General features: G+C 42.5%; 1 protein-coding gene across 1 annotated transcript in view; it reads right to left on the reverse strand.

Moving 5' to 3' along the window:
* Nucleotides 1-2094: 2094 nt before the first annotated feature.
* Nucleotides 2095-26164, reverse strand: part of PPP2R2A (protein phosphatase 2 regulatory subunit Balpha) — a gene marked incomplete at its 5' end in the record, with an annotated part of 66527 nt that continues 42457 nt past the window's right edge. The window contains 8 exon segments of the mRNA XM_080982684.1: nucleotides 2095-3607; nucleotides 11760-11851; nucleotides 12172-12341; nucleotides 13363-13527; nucleotides 14066-14243; nucleotides 15579-15691; nucleotides 17453-17618; nucleotides 23286-23383. Of these exon segments, the coding sequence (XP_080838810.1) occupies nucleotides 3328-3607; nucleotides 11760-11851; nucleotides 12172-12341; nucleotides 13363-13527; nucleotides 14066-14243; nucleotides 15579-15691; nucleotides 17453-17618; nucleotides 23286-23383 (1262 nt within the window). The 3' untranslated portion in view covers nucleotides 2095-3327.

The following is a 26164-nucleotide window of genomic DNA, read 5'->3' on the forward strand; positions in this document are numbered from 1 at the left end:
CCATCTCCCATCAGCCATCGCAGCATAGAGTGAGGGATGGCGGGAGTTGTAGTCCAGCAGCATTAGCGGTGTGGGCGCGGCATCCCCGTCCGCGCTGCCTTCGCCCTCTTTTCCTCGCCTCGGCACATGACGCGGGGGAAAGCTAGCTGTCCATAGGAAAACTACGGTAGATCCAGGAATTTAATGTATGGCCATGGGGAAAATAGATGGCAAAAACCAACAAACAAAAGAGTCTAATCTTACTCCTCGCTCAAGATTTTCTGTGAAATAACATCATTTGGGGAGACAAAGAAATCTGCAGGCTCAGATGTAGTATTTACTTTTCCCATCCCCTGGACATGGATAGGACCAGGTTCCAAATCTTTGTTCAGTGTGACTATTTATTATCACAAAATACTTCTCAGGAGTGTTTGAGTCACAGATACCAGAATGTGCTTTCTATATGCACAAATTAAACACACAGTTTTAAAGTGGTGCGTAGATTATGTGAATGTCAACATAGGGCAAAATTGGATGTCACTGGTTAGCAGATTATTTCCTTCACACAGGATCCCTCTGTGACAAGACCAATAATAATCTTAAGGTGTTTGCAGCGGATCGCTTTATAAATGTGCCACTGGCATCCAGCTATCGTCACTCTAAGTATTTTCTTTCCTACGGGAAAAGTATTCAAACCACCTTTTTGTGATAAAAGTATACTGATTGTATGGTTATGTCACAGGTTACTACTAGATGGTCCCTGAGACATCAGCACCACTCTCATAATCAGAGACCCTTTTCAGGTCAAGTGACTTCGTGTCCATTCTCTGCTCCTAATCACTATCAGGTCTTTTATTTGTGTCAAATTTACAATTGTTGCAGAAAGCACATTCATCCAACCTCATTTGTAGGTTCTGCCCCAGTTTTCAAATAACAGCACTGCTGATCCACTGGGTACAATTTATTGAGGTATTGCCAAATTCTGATCAAAAATACTGGCTTTCCACATGCAAATAGATTATGAGAGGTTCATGATCAGAGTAGACCCAACTGTCAAGGGATCCAATCTTCTGAAGACTGCACCATGTCTCATTTTCTCATAAAATGTTTTGGGTCAGTTATCTGAATATTAAATAGCAGAAAGATTCTAGGAGGCTACTTTCAATCCTAACAGTTGAAAGTCCCACAGAACTTGTTCAAAAATAAGCATGCAAGATACTACATCCCTAGAAAACAGGGGTTTGTGTCAGTGCAGCAAAATTTTCTTAGGAAAACCTATCCTGAGGCCCTAATACTATAAAAAAAGTTGCTTATTTATTAAACTTTTGTCTTAAAAGTTCAGAACAAGGATTAAGGAAGTGCTCCTGCCCCCCCTCCATAAGGACCCCCTGCATCCATTCTTGAAAAGCAGTCATGGAGATTCCCAGGGGTAGCACTTGGGTACTGGAATTATCCTGAAACCAGTACCAGTAAAATCAAACCTTTCATTCCAAGATGTTTCCACATCAATCTTACATGTATTAATCCTGAAGGTTTGGATTCCCAACAGAAACCACACTGCTTGCACAATGTTTAAGATGTGTTCTTAAACACACACATAGTAAACGTGGCGCATAAGCACCTTGCACTCAGCTACATTAGTCAAAAAACACTTTGAATGCATTATAAACATGCAACACCAGGTGGCGCCAGAGAGCAAAAGAATTATGTGATTTTTGCATAGCGGTTTCCCCCCCTTTTGTTAACAATTTAATTTCTGACTTATTTATAGCATTTTTTCCTGTGTGTATATCCACACAGAATCCATAGATTCTGAATGACATGCAGACAGCTACTGTCATTTATTTGTGGTCTTGAAGCATTTTCTGATCACCGTGACTTTTCAAGTTTGTCTTTAATGGCAGGAGTTTCGAAAAGTCAAATGAAAAAAGGAACACTCATAAGGTAAAACTACATTTCCATTCAAGTTACCAGTAGCAACAGAAATACATAAAATATAGGGATACTCAAGAATGCAGTATAATTTTTAAAATCTATTTAAATCACTTTATATTAAAATTTGCACGACGTACTGCTTAAAAAACAAGAAATTTTAATGACATCTTTTTAAAAAAGAAAATAAAAGAAAGCACTGTCATGTGAGTCTGGATCCTAAACAAGGCATTCAATAAAATTAGGACAAAGGGGTTAACATAAGAAAAAGGTTAGTCCCATAAAACCTTAATTGTAGTCTACAAAAGTTCAACCCCCCCTCCCCAATTCAGACAAAGAGCTCTGTTAACAGAGGAAAAGAGGGGGAAAGGGAAGCATTTACCAATATATGAAATGAATGAATGAATGAATGAATGACTGTTCAATAGAATCCAAGAGGTTGGTTTTTTTTAAAAAAAAAATGCAAACTGCTCTTAAATACTAAAGTGACATTTTAACATTTTCATATAGGAATAAAAAGAACAACCCTTCCTCCATTTCCTAATGAAAAATAATACTGGTTAAAATCAATGCCAAAACATTTTATCATGCGTCAAGTTATTTTTAATAATAAAAAAAGAAATTCATATATAAAGAGGTAGATTAAAAAGGGGAAAAAAGAACAGATTCACCGTTCTGTCACTTTTATTCAGTAGAATCCCCCCCCCCCACCTTTTAGGATTTTATTTTTTTTATGCCAGAAATGGCAAAGAGTGATTACAGTCAATTGTTTATTAAAAACCTTTTATTCTTTGCAACACAGACCCCTTTGACCCATTTTATGTGCTTTTCACTTTTTTTTCTCTATGCACCACCACCATGGGGCGGAGGGGAGGGGAACGGGTTTTTTTTAAGGGAAAGGAGTCCAGGAGGCATAGGAGGAATGCTACAAGCCACAGCAAGAATGAGCTGTTGTTTAATAATAAAAAAGGGCCACAAATAATACAGTAATGAGGTTACACAATTAAATCCCACAGCATGACTTGAAGGCTTTTCCCTGTGGCAGACGTCATCACAATGGAAGGCATAAAAAACTGGAGGAACCAAATGTTGATAATAGTCCAACCTCTAGTCCATTAGGCAAGATGGTGCAAGTAGTCGTTGTGTTAAAAAGTGCCCTAGCCTCACCTAAATGGCTAGCAGACATGGAGAACTCCTCAACAGAGAGAAACCATCCACATAGCTATCTAGAAGAGTGTGTTGTCAAATATGGCACATTTTTAAATACTGGGAAAGATGTGCCACAATGGACTTCTCTCTCTCTCTCTTGCTCTCCCGCACTCTTGTTTTCTCCCCTCTATTGTTTACGGGTACAAATGCTAGATTCATCTATCTGAACTATGCAGGAAGTGGACTCCTCTGCTAGGAACACTAGCTCTAATTCACTTTGTCTTGAAATATATACAAGTTGTTTGTAGTGGCTACGGCAATGATATTTTCCTTGGGATGCCAGGCCGTGTGGAGGATTTTCTTGTTGAAGTCTAGGCTGTCAACACTGATCTCATCCTTCTTCCGTTTGCCGCTGGCGCAGACTTTGCGGGGCTTTAAGACGGTGCGGGGCTTATTGTTTTCCCGAGAAGCTTCTAAAGTGATATCCCGCTTTGTGTTCCTATCAAACATTCTGAAGAAGTTGTTGTAGGAGCCAGTCATGACCACACTGAAAGATGAAGAAGACAAAAGAGAGTTTCCAGGTGTGTTTCCTTAATAGAAGCTTTTACTGCAGTTCTTTTTATTCAGGGAGCTGAATAAATATTCATGGGGAAAGTATCCTATCAAAAATACAATTGCATTTCAACAGCATGGGCACTTCATACATGAGCACAGGAAGCTGCCATATTCTGATCCAGCGAAGTATCAATGCTGATCGATTTCAGTATACTTATCTAGGATCAGCACCAGTGTGTCTCTAACTTCGGTCCCCAACTGTTGTTGAACTACAACTCCCATCATCGCTGACCACTGGTCCTGGCTGCTAGGGATGATGGGAAGTTAGAGAAACACTGGAGGTGGCAGAAACTGAACCCGGGACCTTCTGCATGCAAGATAGATGTTCTAACACTAAGCCTTCTCCGTGCTCAAACGGTTTAATGATTAACTATTTTCATGGTACTGAATCATGTGTGCTTTAGGAAATGGATTTTTGAACAGAAATTTCCAGTTTTACCAATACAAAACAGAAACTGGAACACCAACATGTACAGTTCTTACACTAAATCACCTTGCACATAAAATTAAAGGGAACTGGGATGCCCGCTCTGTTAAACAGCTTTCAAACTGCTAGGTACCCAGTAACACCTCTGCACTGCTTGCTTTTGAGGGACGCAGGTGGCGCTGTGGGTAAAACCTCAGCGCCTAGGGCTTGCCGATCACATGGTCGGCGGTTCGAATCCCCGTGGCGGGGTGAGCTCCCGTCTTTCGGTCCCAGCTCCTGCCTACCTAGCAGTTTGAAAGCACCCTTAAGTGCAAGTAGATAAATAGGAACCGCTTTATAGCGGGAAGGTAAACGGCGTTTCCGTGTGCTGCGCTGGTGCTGGCTCACCAGCTGCAGCTTCGTCACGCTGGCCACGTGACCCGGCAGTGTCTCCAGACAGCGCTGGCCCCCGGCTTCTTAAGTGAGATGAGCGCACAACCCTAGAGTCGGACACGACTGGCCCGTACGGGCAGGGGTACCTTTACCTTTACTGCTTGCTTTTAGAAGGATTGTCAGAACTTGTTTATCAAACCCTGCAGTGAATGCAGTTCAGCCAAAGGAGCCAGGTAAATTCATGGCTGCAATGTGATGATCCCTGCCAAGGAGATGGGGAACTTTGCCCTCCAGAGGATGTGGGACTTGAATTACCATCAGCCCCAGCCAGCACTGTCAGTTGTCTGGGATGATGGGAGCTGTAGTTTAGGAGTAACTGAAAGGTCACAGGCTGCCCATCCCTGCTGTAGCAGTCTGCCGTTACTGGGAAACAGTGAATGTCCTTCAACCCCACATACAAAAATGCAGCCATTCCAAAATACCAAACAAACAAACACCACCTCATTGCAACTATCAAAAGAATCAAGATGGCAACACTGAAATGGCTTCTCTCAGAGCTCCAAGAACTGAGAATATCTGGAGGAGTTTGAAAACTGTGTTAAGAATCTGTTCATTTGGGCTTCTGGTTCCACTCTGCCTTAATGGAGGCAGCCCCTATGACAGCGGGAGATCGTAGGTAAAGGAAAAACAAGGATGGTTGAGAGCAAATCATCCTTGCAAATTCCACCCAGGGTCGGGGGGAACGAGCTTCAATTGTAGTTCGTCTCAGAACCTGGCTCTCGCTCCGGCATGGAATGAGGGGGGCAGGGAGACACTGAGCCTGGCAAAAACCCTCCAATTCTGCCATTAAGAAGCAGAGGTTCTCCTCTTAATTTGAACTTAATTGGATTAAAGTACAGGCGTGTGCTGGAAGAGATGAGATCACAAACTGTGGAAAAAACCAACTGCAAGGACTTTAAGGTTTGAATCTGTGATAAGACTTCATTCGGTGAAAAAGACGGTGGGGGGGAGCCTACAGTTTCTTTATTTAAAATTTTATTCTCTACATTTATGATTGGGCAACCCTCCTCTGAATGTTAGTTCAAATTATATTTGTACAAGAAGAACTTGGATTATAAATATGGCATATAACATCAAACGGAACTGTGTGTGTAAAAAAAAAAAAAAAAGGAGGGGAGGGAAGCTCTATTTTGCAAAAGGTTTACGATGGAAACTTAGAACTGACTCTTCCCCATCCTTTATTATATACAAAGTGAACTGAATAATGCTAAGAGGACTTGGAATTTAATTTAATTGGAAGGATAATCAGCTGGAAAGAAGGATGAAAGGAGTCTGTGAGTTGCCAAGGAACTGGTAAGGTTCTTTACTGAGTCAGCTGCAGTCTGACAGACCACTCTTTTTCCTAGGCTGAGGGGGGAAATGGTGACAACAGTTTATTTACTGGGACAGAGAGACCTTCACAGCTGTTGTTAAAGTTCTTGGTGCAAAACAATGAAGCACGAGACGAAGCGATGGAGATATTTCTGGAATAACAATGGGATACCTGCTCTGCCCAAGGCATGGCGGATAATAGCAATAATTGGGGGAAAGAAAGACATAACATCTTACAAGGACAGGACGAAACACCACAGACAGAATAATTGCCACACACAGGAAGAACAAGGATCTAGTGTGAGTTCCTCACTTGAAGTTTTATAAATCATTTAATGTATCAAATGGATAGAAGTTATTAATATTGCAGTTGTTGTATAAGGGATTATTATTATGACCGGAATATAATTTAAACTAGTAAGATTTTGGAACGCAGAAATAAAGGAAATAAATGATAAAATCTAGCATGTGGGGAGGGGGCACTTTAACTAAATTATATAATTTGGTACTTGAATGATTGGTATTAATAATTGTATTATAAATTGGTATTGTTATAACAGGCTATTATTGGAGTGTAAATGAAAACTAATACAAATTTATTCCAAAAAGAAAAAAGAAATCTGTTAATTTGTTTAGGGCATTTTAAATCCCAGGCAATCAGGGCAGCAAATGTGGTTCCTCTTCATTTTGCCAACAACTTTATGGCGTAGGACAGCCTGTGAGATGGCGACTTGCGCAAGGTAACCCAGGGAGCTTCACGTCCTAGTGAAAATTTGACACTCTTAACTACTATGCCCACAGTCTCTTACAGACTTGCCATTCCTATGACTGACTTCATATTTTATTTCCAGGAAGCAGTTCGTGCTATACTGGGAATAGTGACAAGCCCTCTAATCATGACAAAATTATGACGCAGTTGCTAAGAAAATAATTATGATATAATTACAATTGTGTGCCTCTTAGGTATGCCTGACTTTCACACTCCTAAGAGCCAGAAAAGGGTCACATCACTCCTGTGTAGTAGAGCTAGACTAATAAACCTGTAGTCTGATCAGACATTGAATTAGATTGCAGCTCTTCAAGGTGTAGGTGGAGAAGCCTCCAGTATGCAGGAAGATAGCCTATCATTCTCCTACGCAATGTTTCAACTTTCAGGAAGGATGCTTTACATTTTAATTAATCAGGCACTCTGGACTGCATTGTCCAGGAAGAACTGCATCATCACCCCTTTCTTTATATTTAAATTCTTTATTTAAATGTATTTCTTTAAAGAAAAATATCCATCCATATGGAGTATGAAAATTAAATATTGTTCCCTGTTGGCCTCCAGCAATTGAACTGACAGGGACATTCTTATTATTCAGGCTGTAGGAGGCAAGTTTGGAGAAGAAAGCAGTAAGTGGAATAAAGATGCACCGCACTTTTAAATAACTGCTCGTGCACATTAGCTTTTAATGCAGCTTTTCTCTGTAGAGGAGGGACCACAGCTCACTGAGAGCACATGGCTTGTATGCTGAAGGTTCCAGGTTCAACCCCCAGCATCACCATTGTAAAGAAAAAGCCTCAGGTAGCAGGTGGGGAGGAAGACTTCCTACAATACCAGGCTGGAGGGATAAATAATCTGACCTAGCAGTTATGGCCCTGAAATGAGAAAAGGAGGCCAAGCACCAAACTGTCCACAGGCAAGGCTGCTTTTAAGCCTGAAAAATTAATGGCACACATAACGATGCACCCATAATGATGATGGAACTACAGCAGGCAATTAATCAAGCCAAAATGGGCAAAACACCAGGACCAGATGAACTGTCAGCAAAGTTTTATAAGAAATTATAAGATAACATTGTCCAGCCATTGAAAGATGTAATGAATAAGATACTAAAAACAGGGAAGACTCTTGGAGAAATTCTTATACAGTGGTGCCCCGCAAGATGAATGCCTCGCAAGACGGAAAACCCGCTAGACGAAAGGGTTTTCCGTTTTGGAGGTGCTTCGCAAAATGAATTTCCTATGTGCTTGCTTCGCAAGACGAAAATGTCTTGTGAGTTCCTGCGGGGTTTTTTCCCTTCCCCCCCCCTTTTTCCCAAGCCGCTAAACCGCTTATCAGCTGATCGGCTAAGCCGCTTAACAGCTGATCGCTAAGCCGCTTATCAGCTGATCGTTAAGCCGCTTATCAGCTGATCCTTAAGCCGCTTAACAGCTGATCGCTAAGCCGCTTATCAGCTGATCCGCTAAGGCCGCTAAGCCGCTAATACTGTAGCACTAATCCACTAAACCGCTAATGGGCTTGCTTCGCAAGACGAAAAAACCCGCAAGACGAAGAGACTCGCGGAACGGATTCTTTTCGTCTTGCGAGGCACCACTGTATTGCACTCATTCTTAAACAAGAAACAGACTTATTGTTAGTAACAAACTATAGGCTAATTTCTCTATTAAATGATGACTGTAAGCTGTTTGCAGCTATATTGGCAAACCAGATAAAAATGGTACTAAAAGACATAATTCACCAAGATCAGACCAGGTTTTTGCCTAGTTGACAGATGAAAGATAATGTAAGGAATATAACTGATAGAATACTTGGAGGTAAGAAATTGGAAGCAAGCAGCATTGATGTTTAAAGATGCAGAAAAGGTCTTTGATAATATTTTGTGGACTTTTATGAAGAAAATGATGGAAATGATTAATTTCAGAGAGACCTTTTGGAAAGGAATATATTCAAATCAATATGCAATGCTGATAGCAAATAATGAGCTAACAGAAAAATGTAAAGTAACAAAAGGGACAAGACAGGTGCTCTGTCACTGTTGTTGTTTATATTGGCTTTAGAAGTCTTAGCTGGAAGAATAAGATCTGATGTATCAATTAAATGGGTAACAGTGGGTCAGAGAGCATATAAGCTGAAGGTATTTGCCATTGATGTGGCATTATCAGTAGAGGAGCCATTGGTTAGTATACCAAAGGCTTTAGAAGAAATCAATGAATTTGGAGAAGTAGAAGGTTTAAAACAAAAGCAAGCTGAAAATTTTGGTTAAAAATGTGAATGATCAAATGAAGAACGATCTACAGTCGACTGGACTAATATTTGAAAAGAAATTTAATATCTAGGAGTGTGGCTGATAGCAAATAATATAAGTATTTTAAAAGACAATTATGTTAAAGTTCGGGGGGAAATTAAGAAAAAATTAGAGATGTGGGGAAGAATGAATCTGTCCTTATTGGGGAGGATATCAGTGATAAAAATTAATCTGCTACCAAAAATGTTCTTTCTACTTCAAACAGTGCTAACGATCAGCAATACAGGATGTTTTATACAATGGCAAAAGGCTATTACTAGATTTCTCTGGCAGGGAAAGAAATCAAGAATAAAATACAAATTGTTGATACGATTCTAAAGAGAGAGGTGGATTCTCCCTGCCAAATCTGAGAGCATATTATGAGGCATCCTATCTTTGCTAGTTAAAAGAATGGATATCATTAGAAAATACTTATTTTTGGATCTATAAGGACATGATAATAGGTTTTGTTGACATGCATATTTGTGGTATGACAAGGTTAAAGCCCATAAGGGCTTTTTGAATCATGTTATAAGGAAGACGGTGTACAAAGTATGTAATAAATACAAAAAAAAGAACAAAAAACATTGTGGTGGTTCTCTCTAATAGAGGCAATGCAGTGGTACCTCGGGTTAAGTACTTAATTTGTTCTGGAGGTCCGTTCTTAACCTGAAACTGTTCTTAACCTGAAGCACCACTTTAGCTAATGGGGCCTCCTGCTGCCGCCACGCCTCCGAAGCACAATTTCTGTTCTCATCCTGAAGCAAAGTTCTTAACCCGAGGCACTATTTCTGGGTTAGCGGGGTCTGTAACCTGAAGCGTATGTAACCCGAGGTACCACTGTATATGTGAAAATAAGAAATGAGAAACCATTGGGCGATATGGAAGCATATCAAGAGATAAAATTAAGGAGATCTGAAGATATAAGAGGTTAATCGATTGGCTGCAGTAATATCATTTTAATGAAGTATTTAAATTGAATTTTAAAATGGTTTTTCGACTGAAACCTCCCAATTTGAAAAAGAGTTGTTAGACATTAAAAGTAAATTAATTTCCAAAAATTATTGTAAACAAATTCATTAGCAGGATTGATTTATAACTTCTAGTTAAAATTTTGAACTAAGGAATATTAAGGATTTATGAAAACTTGGAATTATAAAGGAGATGGGGAAGGCGGGATTCTGATATAAGGATCCACAAAAGAGGGAGAGTTTCTGCTTCATTGACTATGCAAAAGCCTTTGACTGTGTCGACCACAACAAACTATGGCAAGTTCTTAAAAGAAATAGGAGTGCCTGATCACCTCATCTGTTTCCTGAGAAATCTCTATGTGGGACAAGAAGCTACAGTTAGAACTGGATATGGAACAACTGATTGGTTCAAAATTGGGAAAGGAGTACGGCAAGGCTGTATATTGTCTCCCTGCTTATTTAACTTATATGCAGAATTCATCATGCAAAAGGCTGGGCTGGATGAATCCCTAGCCGGAATTAAGATTGCTGGAAGAAATACCAACAACCTCAGATATGCAGATGACACAACCTTGATGGCAGAAAGTGAAGAGGAATTAAAGAACCTTTTAATGAGAGTGAAAGAGGAGAGCGCAAAATATGGTCTGAAGCTCAACATCAAAAAAACAAAGATCATGGCCACTGGTCCAATCACCTCCTGGCAAATAGAAGGGGAAGAAATGGAGGCAGTGAGAGATTTTCCTTTCTTGGGCTCCATGATCACTGCAGATGGTGACAGCAGTCACAAAATTAAAAGACGCCTGCTTCTTGGGAGAAAAGCGATGATAAACCTAGACAGCATCTTAAAAAGCAGAGACATCACCTTGCCAACAAAGGTCTGTATAGTTAAAGCTATGGTTTTCCCAGTAGTGATGTATGGAAGTGAGAGCTGGACCATAAAGAAGGCTGATCGCCGAAGAATTGATGCTTTTGAATTCTGGTGCTGGAGGAGACTCTTGAGAGTCCCATGGACTGCAAGAAGATCAAACCTCTCCATTCTGAAGGAAATCAGCCCTGAGTGCTCACTGGAAGGACAGATCGTGAAGATGAGGCTCCAATACTTTGGCCACTTCATGAGAAGAGAAGACTGCCTGGAAAAGACCTTGATGTTGGGAAAGATGGAGGGCACATGGAGAAGGGGACGACAGAAGACGAGATGGTTGGACAGTGTTCTCGAAGCTACAAACATGAGTCTGACCAAACTGCGGGAGGCAGTGGAAGACAGGAGTGCCTGGCGTGCTCTGGTCCATGGGGTCACGAAGAGGCGGACACGACTGAACGACTAAACAACAACAACAAAAATTGAAAAACTGAAAAATAAATTTGTGAATGGCTTGGAAACACACACACACAGAGAGAGAGAGAGAGAGAGAGAGAGTTTTACAGGGGGATTACATGGTAAAAAAATATTTAATGGAAACACACACACACACACACACACACAGTTTTACAGGGGGATTACATGGTAAAAAAATATTTAATGGCATGCATTTGCACAAGGCTCCCTTGAAGCGGGAGGTTGGGGGATTGTTAATACAGTTCATCTGGAATCCACAAAGCATCCTGAGACAAAGCCACATGGCAGGAGACGAGAACAGTAAAACTATGACAGCTGAATGAACGAAAATGACAAGTCAACAAGAAGTTCTTTTCACCTCACTATTTGTACTCTCCCTGCCCCCAAAATAGTCTCCTAAACATCTGGTTTAAGGCAAAAATGTGAGCCTGAGATAAGGGAGGAGAGGGAAGCACATTTCATTCAGGTATTGCTCAACTAAGGAAACAGTACTTCAAATCACCGGCTTGCATTCAAGTGCTCAGAAATAAAAGAAAACAAAATAAGTCGAGACTTGCCTGTCTGATCCGTTCCAGCAGCACTCAAACTTGTCAAAAATGCAGTCATTTTCATAAAGTGAACAAAGTTTACTTCTGAGGTATTCATGTACCTAAGGAGGAGGAGACACAGTGGTTGGGCATGACGACAATAAATGAATTGTTCAATATTTTGAGTTTTTAAAAACATCAGTATCTATTATGAAGCCAAATATGGAATTTTAATCATTAAAATTGATATAGTACATATTTTATTTTCCACTTTTTATTTTTATCTTACTTTGTTCAATTAAATTGTTCTTAAGAAAAATCAGTGAAATATATATATTAAAAAAGGTCTCATCCATGCAGATTCAAGGACATACGTATTATTTAGGCAGGTACACTGTGATTTCCGAAGTCAAATCTGAGACCCATTATCTTCATAGCATACCTGGTATGTTTCCACAGGTCTATTTTCCATATTTAAATCCCAAATTTTCACGGACAGATAATCCCTAGTCATCATATACCGACCACTATGGCTGAATTTGACATCAGATATGGAGGAGATGATTTCGGAGAAAAACGATCGGTTGCTAGGGTCTTCTGGCTCTTCAAACACTGCAAGCAGAAGACAAGTACAGTGGTTCTATCATCACATTTCATGAAGATAAACATTCGTTTCTCATGCACATTGAAGCAAAAAAGGAGTAATATCACTACTGGGGATCCCAAATGGATGTGAAGAGAAATATTACACATTAGTTGCCTGATTGAAAAACAAACAAACCCTGAGGCAATGTTGTTATTTTAAACCAGAATCCTCACAAAGTGAGACAGACCTCCTTATACAGATGCATACATTTCCCAGGAGAGGTGTAAGCGGTTCAAGGTCTCCAGCCAGGCAAACTATGTTTTGTGCCAAAAATATCCAAATCTACCAGCCTATGTAGGATCATAGAATTGTAGAGTTGTAGGTGACCCTGAGGGCCATCTAGTCCAACTGCCTACAAACACAGGAATCTCAACTCAAGCATCCATGACAGATGGTCATTCAACTTTTGCAAAGACCATGCAAACCGAACTTTATAGAATACCTTTTTTAAAAAAATGAAAGCAATTTGCTAATAAACATGGAGGGAAGTATGGAGCAATCTGAAGCCTAATTGTCAGCCACTGGAAATAATTCACCCACTCCAAGTCTGGCTATTAAGATCTCAACAAGCACTGCCCACAAACTTTCCAGACCATCTCTGCAGCCACTGATGGACAGAAGCTTGTTTTCAAAACAGCAACGTGGAATCTGAAATCCTCAAAGTGCCAAGTTCTGAAACTGATCTACATCTTTCTAGGCCTTGAATGAACTTCTACTGCCTTGAATGGACTTGGAGGAACAGTACAGACCAGCTGTTCACCTCTACCATAGTCTCATTATTATGGCTTGTGTGTTGCTCTGCTCTGCTGAGTGGCAGTGGATAGAAGCAATGATGTTTTTAACTGTACTGTTTCTACAGGGTTATGGCACCCCTTGGGGTTGGCAAGCTTAAACACCCTCGACATTTTCTTGCTTGACTCGTGATTTTCTCGAAAGAGAGAAAAAACAGCAACAAGAAGTTGATTAGTCCTGAAAGAAACTACTTACATTTTGAATGCCTGTCGCAGAGTGCAGATGCCCTCATGTCACAAAGACGGATTGTTCCTTTGCTACTGCTGTATACAAATGTGTTACAGCTGTTTGGGTGGAATTCTGCTGCCGTTATCACCTCTGTCAGCTCTTCCATGTTGGCAGGCTTAATATCTACAATATCTAGAGATTTATTATGTTAAGGACTCTCCTTTTAGCAAGTTTCACAGCCCCCTTTCTGCACTGTAACCAACCATCAGGGGAAAGAGATTTCTGGAGAATGCTGCTCTTTAGATCCCAGTACTATGGGGGAGAAAAACCTTTCTACCTATGTTATCCAAACCATACATACATTTTGTAAATTTCCATCACATTTCCCCATGCTCCCCTCCCCAATAAATAGAACCTTGCCTCGTAAGAGAGTTGCTCCAGCAGCCTATGTCATTTTCTTTGCCCAATTTCACACTTTTCCAGTTCCACAATATTCTTTTCGTCCAGTCAACTGTGCAGAATGCTCTAAGCCGGGTTGTACCACAGATTTATATAATACTGGCAGTTTTGTTTTTTATATGGTCCTAATGTTCCCTGACATGGAATTCATCTTTTTCACAGCAGAAAAGGAAGGAAGGAAGGAAGGCAATACTACTCTAAGATAAATCAAATGATCTTCCAACGAACTGAATATAAATTCAATATAAATACATTTTGGAGGAAAAGATACTAAAACTTCTGTCTGTAATTTCCAGGTGCCACAAGTTAATCCGTAGGTCATCAGCAGACAGGTATGTTTCATAATCACTATTGATGGAGATAGAGTTAATGTGGTATGTATGTGCATTGGCAAATATTCTTCGTGGACTGGCTTCCACCATGAGATCCATGGGCCTGAATACTGGCACCTGCAAAGTACAAGGGAACAGAGACATCTTCAGCAGCGGTGAAGTAGTGGCAAATTCTGAAGCGCAGGAACACATCATTACAGACCCCAATGCCCTGTCCCTCCACGAAGAGCTAAAAAATGCAGGCGGCTATGATGAGTTAGATATGCACATATATATCCACCCCACAAAACAACAACAGTGCACAGTACAATACCCAATTTTCTAGGATCAGTTGACAGTGATGGAATAGATGTTTCTAAAATAAATTCAGCTTGTAGAAGAGATCTGGCAAATGATTATGCAAGAAAGTATTACCATTTAAAATGCAAGCATGGAGTATGAACCCCACCAAAGAAAAGGAAGAAAGTGTCCAGCCTCTCTGTTTGATTAGTTGACTTCCTCTATGCTAATCTATCACAAACAATAAGAAAACACGATATCACCTTGTTCACTTGCCAGAGCAAGGAGGACCCATCAGTTCACCCAGTGCTTCATCAGATGTCACATTCACTCCTGTTATGCAAAAAGTGCCCTGGAGCTGACCTCCCCTGTGTTTCCCTTCCACTGTATCATTGGGGAATGAAGAAGATTTTACGATCTCCAACCGTAAATCTTGAGGGTGGTCCAGCATCAATTCCTTGCATGTATGCTAGATCCCTTGCACAGGAGAGTGACGATGGCACAGCTTAAGTGCTGAAAGGATCAAGTTGTACATGGCCAATGGCAATTAAACACTCATGGAAGCAGTAAAGCTCAGTCAAGCATTGTTTACTTGAAAGGCAGTATCAATCTTGTTGGTAGAAGACTATTTACAACTTTACTACCACACAGATAGTAAGGCACACTTCAATCCTACATGCTGCCTGCACACAGCTCAGCAGTCTCTCCCCTGTAGGAATCACGCAAGTCCACAGCTAGATGCTCCACATCTATTTATAGCTGAGGTAGACTGAACAATCTTGCACCTCAATGCTTCAAGAATCTTCAAGAATCTTCTCACAGTTTTTGGAAATGAATGGCTCTTTCTCACTTACTCTAACAGGGAAGTGCACCACCAAATGCTATCAGCATGAGAGGCAGAAAGCCAACATCTCTTGGCATGGGAAGATCAGGGCTCATAGGAGTGGCAGCGGTTGTTTTGATCTGCTCAACATGGCACTGGGCCTTCGGAGATTGAGAAATAGCTGTAGTGATTATCTGTTGATTTGGACATCATGCCAAACCACAGTTAGCCAGCATCTGATCTGAAGCCTGTTTTAAAACTGTGAGCCACTGTGGGGAAATCAAGACTATGCACGTTGCACCCTTGACATTAAGTGCTTGCCACACGTGACAAATGAAAGTGTTACTCACCCGTAATGTTGTGACTGTAGTAGGGTCCCTATACCGCCCATCTTCTTCTTTCAAGTTATAGCCCTCTGGTCTTTTATCCCGTTCACTGATTTTCCATAGTTTTATTGTTTTATCTGAAATACATTACAGTGGTCGCAGTGAGCAGCGTTAAGAGTACCGAAACCATGACCAATAAAACATACTGATTGCACAAGGGAAGACAATTCCAGCTAGTTAAAGCTTGTTCATAGTTTTTATTTTTAAATAAACCTTTCTTCCACTGATGCTGAACAGTGGGCTGATAGTGCCCTGGCTTTGATTAATTTCCAATAGCAGAGGTGGCTAATCTGTAGTCTTTAGGATACTGCTGGTCTCCAACTCCCATCAGCCCCAGCCAGCATAGCAGATAGTCAAGGGATGATGGGAGTTGTTGTCCAGCAATATCTGGAGGGCCACAGGTTAATTACCCCTATCCTATAGGAAAGGGTGTAACAGCCTCAGACCAAGGCTTTTAGTGTGGCTGCCCTAATCTGTGGAACAGCATTCTTATGCCCGCTATCCAGAAACAAATCAAGACATTTTTGCTCCAACAATAATTCCCAGCTGGATGAACAGGTCTCTGCCACTGGTGTCTACTTTGTATTGCTTTTAAATTTACTGTCACTCAGCTATGTCACCCAGTGCCGGTCTGCTTAGTAGAACGCTTTTTACTAGCTGGTCAACCTGAATGATACATTACAAAGTACAGGTCCCATTCCTGAGGAGATTACAATCCAAATTCCAATGCTAAAGGGACAAGAGAAAGAATGGAAATGTGGGTATGGCTAAACTGGGGGTTGCCTATGTATTTATTTCTGCTACAGTGGTACCTCGGGTTACATTCACTTCAGGTTACAGACTCCACTAACCCAGAAATAGTACCTCGGGTTAAGAACTTTGCTTCAGGATGAGAACAGAAATCGTGCTCCGGCGGCCCGGCAGCCCCATTAGCTAAAGTGGTGCTTCAGGTTAAGAACAGTTTCAGGTTAAGAACGGACCTCTGGAATTAAGTACTTAACCTGAGGTACCACTGTACACATATTTTAGACTTAGCAGCAGTGGGGTATGGGGACAAAGGACAGTATAAACAATGGTTCTGACTACTGTGCAGGTTACCCAGAGCAGCTTGCAGAACCATGAAAATATGTTTTCAAGTCTAATTTCATGGCTTATGGCACAGAACTAAAGACAACAAAGAAGCCCTCTTTTTGAAGTAGGAACTCAAAAGTGCACAGCTGGTAAAGGAGCCATAAAAGAATATCCTGGGCTTCAGATCTTACATTCAGGAATCCTGATGGGACAGACAGCAGAGCCAGACTAGAGTCTAGTGATACAGTCCTGCAGAAATTTCACCAAAGTGTTGGAGCTTCTCTCTGATTGATAACGTCAGCTAGCCAAGGAGGAAGGAGGAGCAGCACTTTGGGAGGGTGAATAAAAAGAGCCGTTTCTGAGAGAGTTGGATTTGAGATGGGAGATAGGAAGCAGGGCTGGGCAATAACTGCTTTCCAACATTGTAATATACCACCTGCTAAACATTGTGGTACGGCGGTATATCAAAATGTCAGAAAGGAAGTGGCAAGGAAGAAGGCAGTTGCTGGTCGCTGTGAGGTCGCTTCTGCCTCTTCCTAAGCAACTCCTCCTCCAGCACCCACCATCCACCAACATTAGATGGGGATATGAAGATAACAAGAGTCCTGAAGAAGCAAATAGTCTAAAAAGAAGTGGAGAGGGCACACCTTTCACTTTAGCCATCAACTGCAGCTCATGCCTAAATTAAGAGAATGAAGAAAAAGGACGGCTGCACAAATAGGTCTATAGGAAGACCTGTCATAAATCAAACACTGAATGAGCCTTACCATTTGTAGACAATAAAAACTGAGCAGCATTCTTCTGGGGTAACCACCTAATTTTGTTGATCTTCTCTTCAATTTCTAAACTTTTCAAGTAGTCAAACTCTGGTTCATGGCTTTGAAAGGTACTGTAAACATTGTATTCTCCTCTGCTGTGAGATTGCGTTTTGTTCTGAAAGGGGAAGGGGAGCAGGGGGGAGAGAGGAGAGAAATTGCATGGAATTCAGTGAATAACCAGTGTAGTTAATGTAGGCCACCTACAGATTACAATTAGTGCGATACAAAGAAATTAGAGCCACTTCACAGACATGAATTATTTCTGAGGCTGTCATTTAAGCAACAAACTCTTAATTGACCAATTATATGAGCTTACTGATCAATTTGCATTAATGAACACAAACATTCTGAAGCAATGAAAAAGCATTCTTTAGATCAAGGAAAGCGAATCTGTGGTCCTCCATCCCTGCCTGATTTCAAATGTGTAATAAACAGCTATTGTGCTGTAGGACACCCTAGTCATGACTCACAGATGCTCTTCCCTCCAAACTGCTATCTAAAGCTAAACCTCTTAGCACTTGTTTAGCCAACATCTGCAATTCCAAGAGGGTGATGAACCACACTCAAGGGCGTGAGGATGCCAACGCCATTTAAAAAATCCCAGGTACCTTTTCAAGCAGGAGGCAGGTCTGAAGCCAAATTCCAGCCCAAGGTAATTAACATTGCACTGGCATGAATCCCGCCTTATTAACAATTATGGGGCAGTATTCATTTCCTGCCTCCTAAGCTGTTCCACAATGCTTTGCACGGTTGCACTGCCGCCTCATTCCAGCCCAGGCATGACGACAGCTTTCATGTCAGGTGAATTCTACGAAGAGATCCTGTTTCAACCGATACTGCTCTGTGGATAGCGACTGGGAATCACCTGTTCTGATGGGTGGTGCCTGGCTGATACACAGGAAGCTGCCTTATATGAGGTCAGACAAATTGTATTTCTACTCCACTGCTATTACTGGACACCTTAAGGATCACCTTTTCCCATAACAACCTGCTCAGGAATAAAGTTCTTCTACAGAGACCCTTCTCAGGGCGCTGCCACCAACCGAGGTCAAGCAGATAGCATCCAGCCCTCCTGTGGGGAAGTGGGTCCGTGCGCCTGGCTGATAACCAGAAGTTTGGTGGTTTGAGCCCACCCAGGGACGGCTGTGGGAAGAATTCCTGCATTGCAGGGGGGGGGCTAGATGACTCTTGGGGTCCCTTCCAACTCTGACATTCTATGATTCTTAAGAGTATTATGGAATTCCCTCCCTAGGACAGCTCACCCAACACCCACTTTGTTATCATATAGGTGGCAGGCCAATACATTTTTTTTTATTCTCACAGGCATTTTAATAAATTGTAAAGAATGAAGCAAGTGGCATTTTAAACACCAGGCCGGTGTTATTTTATCTCACCCTGTAGTTAAGATTGTTTTGAACTGATTGCTGAGTTTTTTTAAACAGCAGACAAACATAATCTGGACAGCATCCATGCAAAAAGGAATGGACAGGATTTCATTGCGACATTAAGATGGACAGGTAAGCAATACTGACTACAGGCGAGTCCCACCTTCCAATCAACAGATAATGAACTGCTCTGGGATTTTAGGAAGATTTTACGAAAACAGACATTTCTTCAATAAATATTCTGATCTGTAGCAGCTCTTCAGAGCTTTAGTAGAACTCTTTCTCATCACCTGCTAGCTTCAATTAACTGGAAATGCCAGAGACTGAACCCAGGACAAGCCTGTATCTCACCACTGAACTTATGTCCTTCTCCCACGGTCTTGCTCATGAAACACGTAATGAACAAGACAATCCACCACAATCACGCAGGTGTGGAACAGTGTACCCCACCATTGCACAGGGAGCATTTCATCAACACAGGTGGGAAGAGAGTGGCTCCTGCAGGAACAGAGACCACGGTCTGCTCCCAGTGAGGGTTTTGACATGAATTCTGGAACGGGCATTTCCTCTGAAGAAACATACACATTTCCAGAAGCTCGATAAGCCTTTTAAACAGAGATAGGGAAACATTTGGCCCTCCAGCTGTGGCTGGGCTGCATCTCCCATCAGCCCCAGACAGCATAACTAGGGTTCAAGAATGATAGGAGTTGTAGTCCAGTAGAAGCTGGAGGGCCACAGGTTACCCATCCCTGTCTCAAAATACCTTTTCTGATTTCCCTAAGAAATAGATTTTATATATTAGACTCTTTTCAATTTCATTTATCTCAACCATAAACCACCACAAAACAGTAAGGGCAGTTTAATAATGAGAACAGATCAAACCAGCAGATAACACCAACCATAAAATACCGTTTATCCAATATATGCAGTTTTGATTATATTTTGTGGCGGCCAAGCCAAGAATTGGCTGCCATCTGTTTTATAGAGTTCTTGCTAACCTTTCTGCAATATATGTTATTTTAAGCATTACCCTCCTGAGTTCCTTAAGGAGGTTATAATCTTAGTTGATTTAAAAACACCATAACACGAAACTGATGTTTCCTATTTCCATCAACTCCTTTCCCAAATTTGGAACCTAGTATGTGAAACCCGTTTTAAGGTTTTAAATATTTTAATGTACTAAAAAAATCAGCTTAAAAAAACCTGTTAGCCACCTTTTGTTCGCTGTCTCGGTTGTCCAGTTGAACCAGAAGGGCAGGGTATAAATGTAATAAATAAATATATATCATTGTCCCCACTAGATGGCGCTAAGAGATCAAAGTAACTTGGGAAGGAAAAATCCTTACCAGAAAGAAAGAGTACAGAAAGAGAGTGTGATTGTGTGAGAAGAGAAAGGTACAAAGGCTAGAGGAGTTGCAAAGATGACTTATAAACCGTAAGAACCTCCAAGAGCTTTTTATGTAAAAACCGCCCAGTATACGTACCAATATACATACAGTATACGTACCGATATACGTTACAGTATACGTGGTGCTGTGGGTTAAACCACAGAGCCTAGGACTTGCCGATTAGAAGGTCGGCGGTTTGAATCCCCGCGACGGGGTGAGCTCCCATTGCTCGGTCCCTGCTCCTGCCAACCTAGCAGTTCGAAAGCACATCAAAGTGCAAGTAGATAAATAGGTACCACTCCGGCGGGAAGGTAAACGGCGTTTCCGTGTGCTGCTCTGGTTCGCCAGAAGCGGCTTAGTCATGCTGGCCACATGACCCAGAAGCTGTACGCCGGCTCCCTCGGCCAATGAAGCGAGATGAGCACCGCAACCCCAGAGTCATCCGTGACTGGACCTAATGGTCGGGGTCCCTTTACCTTTACCCATACCGAGGCAAGACATCCTAGGCAATCAGAGGAACGTAAGACTCTCTGGCTGGACCAGCCCAGTGGCCCATCTAGCCGAGTGCCCTGTGCTCACAGTGGCCAACCAGATGCCTGTGGGAAGCACACAAGCAGGACATGAGCGCAACAGCACCCTGCCCACCTGCAATTCCCAGCACCTGGTACTCAGAGCCACATTGCCTCTGACAGTGGAGGTAAGAGCACAGCCATCATGGTTAATAGCCATTGATATAGCCTTTGCCTCCATGAATCTGTCCCATCTCATTTTAAAGCCATCCAAGTGGGTGGCGCTCACTGCCTTTTGTGAAGCCAATTCCATAGTTTAGCAATACCCTGAGTGAAGAAGTCCTTTCTTTTGTGTGCTCTGAATCCTCCAGCACGAGTTCTAGTTACAAGAAAGGGAGAAAAACCTTTGTCTACCTACTTGATTGCACCATGTATAATTTTATGCATCCTTATCATGTCAACTCTTACGTGTCTTTTTTTCTTAACTAAAAAAGGCCCAAAGTGATGGCTCTACTGTCTTTTTAGGCCACAAAAGAGTACCGTATTTTTCGCCCTATAGGACGCACCGTCCCATAAGGCGCACCTAGTTTTTTTGGGGGGAAATAAAGGGGAAAAAATTATTTGACAAAACACTTGACATTCATATGACATGGTATTTCCAGTGCTCATAAATGTTCAGTGCCTGTTCAAAGGCACAATATCAGTTATATTTACTGCAAGAGAAAATCTATGTAGGGCAATCTATTACAGGCACAAATGTAGGCTACTTGAGAAGGATTTTAATAGGACAAAAGAAGAATGCTATTTGAAACTCAATGACTGTAGGAAAAGCATTGCTTCAGTAAGTTACACACAATGGATTGGATAAAAAAAAACACAAGGAGAAGGAAAAGATGCATTAGTGCTACTCCCTGGACTCCTGAGCAAGAACAATCAGAATAATTCTTGCAGAACTATGAAGCACCTGTGAAGATGCTTAAACCTAGTTAGATCTCTGGCTCATCTAGGCTGTATAGGTGCCAGCGGAAGAAAACATTTACAACCCCTCACCTACACTGGCTGGCAGCAACTCTCCAGGTATCCGGCAGAAATATATATTTCCTAATCCTGCTAATAGATAGATAGGGGGCAATGGCTTCCTAGAATCTCCTGCATGAAAAGCTTGTGTTCCACCAAAAAGCATTGACCCCCTGCTGATTTTGAATTGTTTTTCAAAATATATTCAACATCTATGGAGAAATCTTCTACCAACAGATTTACTTTTCCAATAATTAATAAATGGCCACCTGTTTTCAATAAATTGGTTACATCATCAGTCTTCTGTAGGTTTTATACAACAGTGATTTGGAATACACGAGCACTGGAATACATCATTCTAGATAATGGTCGGCATTATCTGTTCTGTAATACTCAGCATATAAGATAGTAAAGGAACCACTTCTTGGTATTACTATTTTTACAACAGTTTGGTGGGAAAGAAACAACAGCCCAAAGAAACTGAACATGTAGTTTTGTAATTAAGCTTGTTGCTCTTACAACAAATTCGCACATGCGAATAAGTTCCAGTGAATGAAATAGGACTTACTTCTGCAGAAAGTCACACAGGTTTGCACATTTTTAAACTGCATTCCTAACCTTTAACCAGTATTTCCTTACAATCAGTCATGGCCACCATAAATTATAAATTTCTTATGTAACATTTCTACACTGGGTTACAACAGTAGAATAGCATGCTGGTACTTTTTGGCGCAGTTCTTGTTTTCAACTTATTCTCAGAGCACCATCAACTGGCCATAATTTTCAGGTAAAAGATGTAATTCCCTCTTGAAATCTATAGAGCAGGGTGGACGCAACCCGTGGGCTACATGTAGCCCTGGAGGCCTTTTTTGGCGGCCCTCAAGTAACCTTTTACCCCGCAGTCCTCACCCCACAGCGTAAGCCAGTGGTGTCCAAACTTTTTTCAAAGAGGGCCAGATTTGATGAAGTGAAGGGATGTGAGGGCCGACTAACGGGCCAACCAAAGTTGTTAACCTTTTTTTTAGGATTGAAGTTGTTGAGCTGCCACAGGGGCCAGATTAAACCGACCGGCAGGCCGGATTAGGCCCCCAAAACGAACTTTGGACATGCCTGGCATAGGCGAAGCACTGGGATTTAGGAAGGAGGCATGAGGGCTCTGGCAGGGTCCTAGAGTCCTCCTGCCTCCTTCCCGAAGCCTAGTTAGCACTTGCTCAGCTTTGGGAAGGAGGTGGGTGGGCTCTAGCACCCTGCCAGAGCCTCGTGCCTCCCTCCCAAAGCCCAGTGCCTCATTTCGCTGGGTCATGAGGTCTTGGGGCGTCAAATTTTGGCCTCACTCCCCACCCCATGTGACGAGGCACTGTGTGGCCCATAGGTTCCTTAGTGAAGTACTCTTGCAACCCACCTGATATGAAAAATTGGATCTCCTTGCTCTAGAGGAAATTGGGTTGTGGGTATGAACAGACCACACTGACACAGAACTCACCTCCTGCTCTTGTTGAAAGATAACAACTCTACCGCCTTTGTCTCCTGTTGCTAGCAATTCTCCAGAATGATTAAACTCTACTGTAGAAATTATATCTGCTGTATAATAAAGAGAGAAAAATGTATGTTAATATATTTTCTGCGTACATTTTCATGAAATACGTTTACACAGCAATCAGAAAAACTTGCACTATGATGAGGCAAACTTCCTCCTGCGATTTGGATTCAAGTTCCTTCTTATCTACAAAGCTCACCTTGGGCAGTCACAATTTCTTAGCACAACCTATTTCACAGGTTTGTTGTGAGAATATAAGGCGAGAAGAATCAGCAGGTATGTTGCCCTGATCTCTTTGGAAGAATAAACAAGCAGTTCTAAACTGTCAGCTGCACCAACCTTGCAAGGTTGTCACGAGGATAAAATTGGGAAGGCAGGGAGAAAAGATGGGATGCACAGTCATTTGAAATAAAAAAGGACACTTGACAACTGGTACACCATGACCCAAAAAAAGGGGGGCTCAAGGAACTTGCCTAAAGGCACCATTATTTAGCAAGCTCACATTACATTCACTTTTGTGTCAAAGGCAAAACACATCAATAGCCACCACACAAGCCTTTCCATGGAGGCGCAGGTTGCAGCCACAGCAAAGGTGGCATTTTTCCATCTATGCCGTATTAAGCAGTTGGTCCCTTGCCTTTCTCGCCCTGATCTGGCCACAGTGATCCATGTGACAGTCACCTCCAGGCTTGATTATTGTAACTCGCTCTACGCGGGGCTGCCCTTGAAGCTGATCCAGAAACTCCAGCGGGTGCGGAATGCGGCGGCGAGGCTCCTTACAGGGTTCTTGCCGCGGGATCACATTCATCCAGTGCTTTACCAACTTCACTGGCTCCCGGTGGAGTACAGGGTCAGGTTTAAGGTGCTGGTTTTGACGTACCTACGGGACTGCCTATCGTGGTATGCCCCGCGGAGGACCTTAAGGTCCACAAATGACAACATTTTGGAGGTCCCAGGTTGCAAGGTGGTTAGATTGGTCTCAACTAGGGCCAGGGCCTTTTCAATACTGGCCCCAACGTGGTGGAATGCTCTGTCACAAGAGACCAGGGCCCTGCGGGGCTTGACATCTTTCCACAGGGCCTGCAAGACAGAGCTGTTCCACCTGGCCTCTGGTTTGGAGTCAGTCTGACCCTTATGTTTCCCTCCTCTTATGGTCTTGATCTATCGGCTACTTTTAAAATGAGGCTGCATTTTAAATTGCATTTTAACCTGTACTTTAAATTGCTCCCGCCCCCCCCAATTATGTTTTTACTGTGATTTTATTGGTGTTAGTCACCCTGAGCCCGGCTCCGGCTGGGGAGGGCGGGGTATAAATAATTTTTTATCATCATCATCTGTCTTCAGGCATTTTTCCTCATGTGACAAAACTGCTGTCTGAGGGTGAAACTGGGCCCTCCCGTGAATCTCCTGCAATTCGTGGGCTGGAGAAATGTCTGCAATAGGGAAACCTTTAAAGTGCAATACAAGAATGTTCTCGGGGGGGGGGTGTGCTCAGGGTAGGGGACACAATGGCAGAGCCCAGCCCTCCCACTCGCTCAGTTGTTGATTGGACAAAGGGGACGTGGCAGCTGCTTCCCAGCAGCAAGCTACCCATTTGGAAGGAGCAGTCCACTGAAAAAACTTTGCACCGGCATGAAGAGCCACTCCACAGGGTTGTTGAGAGGATAAAATGGGAAGAGGGAGAGCAGTGCATGGCACCTTGAGGTATCTGGAGGAAAGGCGGGATATAACAGTAAAGGCTGCAAAGGCAAATACATGCTCAAAGGAGCTTTGCTTGTTTCAGGATTTTTCTGCACCAATGCAGATTCATCAGCGGAGAAAGGGGCCTTTGCTCATCTCAAGATCTCACCACATTCAGTAGTCTAGCAATGGCAGGGCTGAGGAGGCTGCAGTCTGTCACTCACCTTAACCTCCCCCTCCTGCAGCCATAACTTCCAATGATGACCACAGCCAACTGCAGTGGCGTGATGTTCACAAGGCAGCCACTACCACAGTGTAGGAAGTGGTCCACTGGTTCAGCCAGTTCAATACTATCTGCACTGACTGGCAGCAGCACTCCAGGGTTTCAAACTAGGGCCTCTCCCAGCCCTACCTGGAGATGGGGGGCGGGGAGAGATGAACCAGGGACCTTCCATGTGCAAAGGCAGATGTTCCAAAACTTCAGCTTTCCCTCCAAGTACTGCTATTCCACCTGTAAACCCCAAATTGGGGAGAGAAGCAGAAGTGGTCCCCTCACTCGCTCCCCGACATGCACACAGACACACACTGTGCTGAGGCTTTTGTCTGGGAGCATCCAAGAGGTCTGGCTACTGGCATTCTGTGGATGCGTGAGGTTTAGTCACCCACTTCCAAGGTAGAAGGAAATGAAGGACAGAGATGGACAGAGACAAAGGAAGAAGCTGAGCAGCCCCTAGCAACTGCTCAAGCACCCCTGAAGGGTACCCACCTCACACACGGGAACCATGGGAACCTTGTGGCACAAGGCAGGTTGCCAAGAACAAAACAAGACTGTTGTATTCGGGCTCCCCACCACCACACACTGCCTCAGCCTCAATGGTCCTGCAATATGAGGCCAGGGGAAGGAGGATCAGAGAGGAAGATAAGAATGCATTACGTTGCTTGTTGCTAAGAGCTGGCAGTTGGCCTTTGCTACCATTACCAATCTGCCCTTTTCTTGCAAACAGCCAAACAAAACGTTTTTGCGATCTTGTAGCAGTGCAATGATTTGAAAGCTCAAAGCCTAGAGAGTAAAGCTGAGCTGGAAAAAATATATATACAGTACAATATGTGGCATGTGTGTTTTTGCATGTATATGCACCAGGGCT

This window comes from Podarcis pityusensis (assembly GCF_964106645.2).
Source record: "Podarcis pityusensis genome assembly, chromosome: 15".
Taxonomy (NCBI): Eukaryota; Metazoa; Chordata; class Lepidosauria; order Squamata; family Lacertidae; genus Podarcis; species Podarcis pityusensis.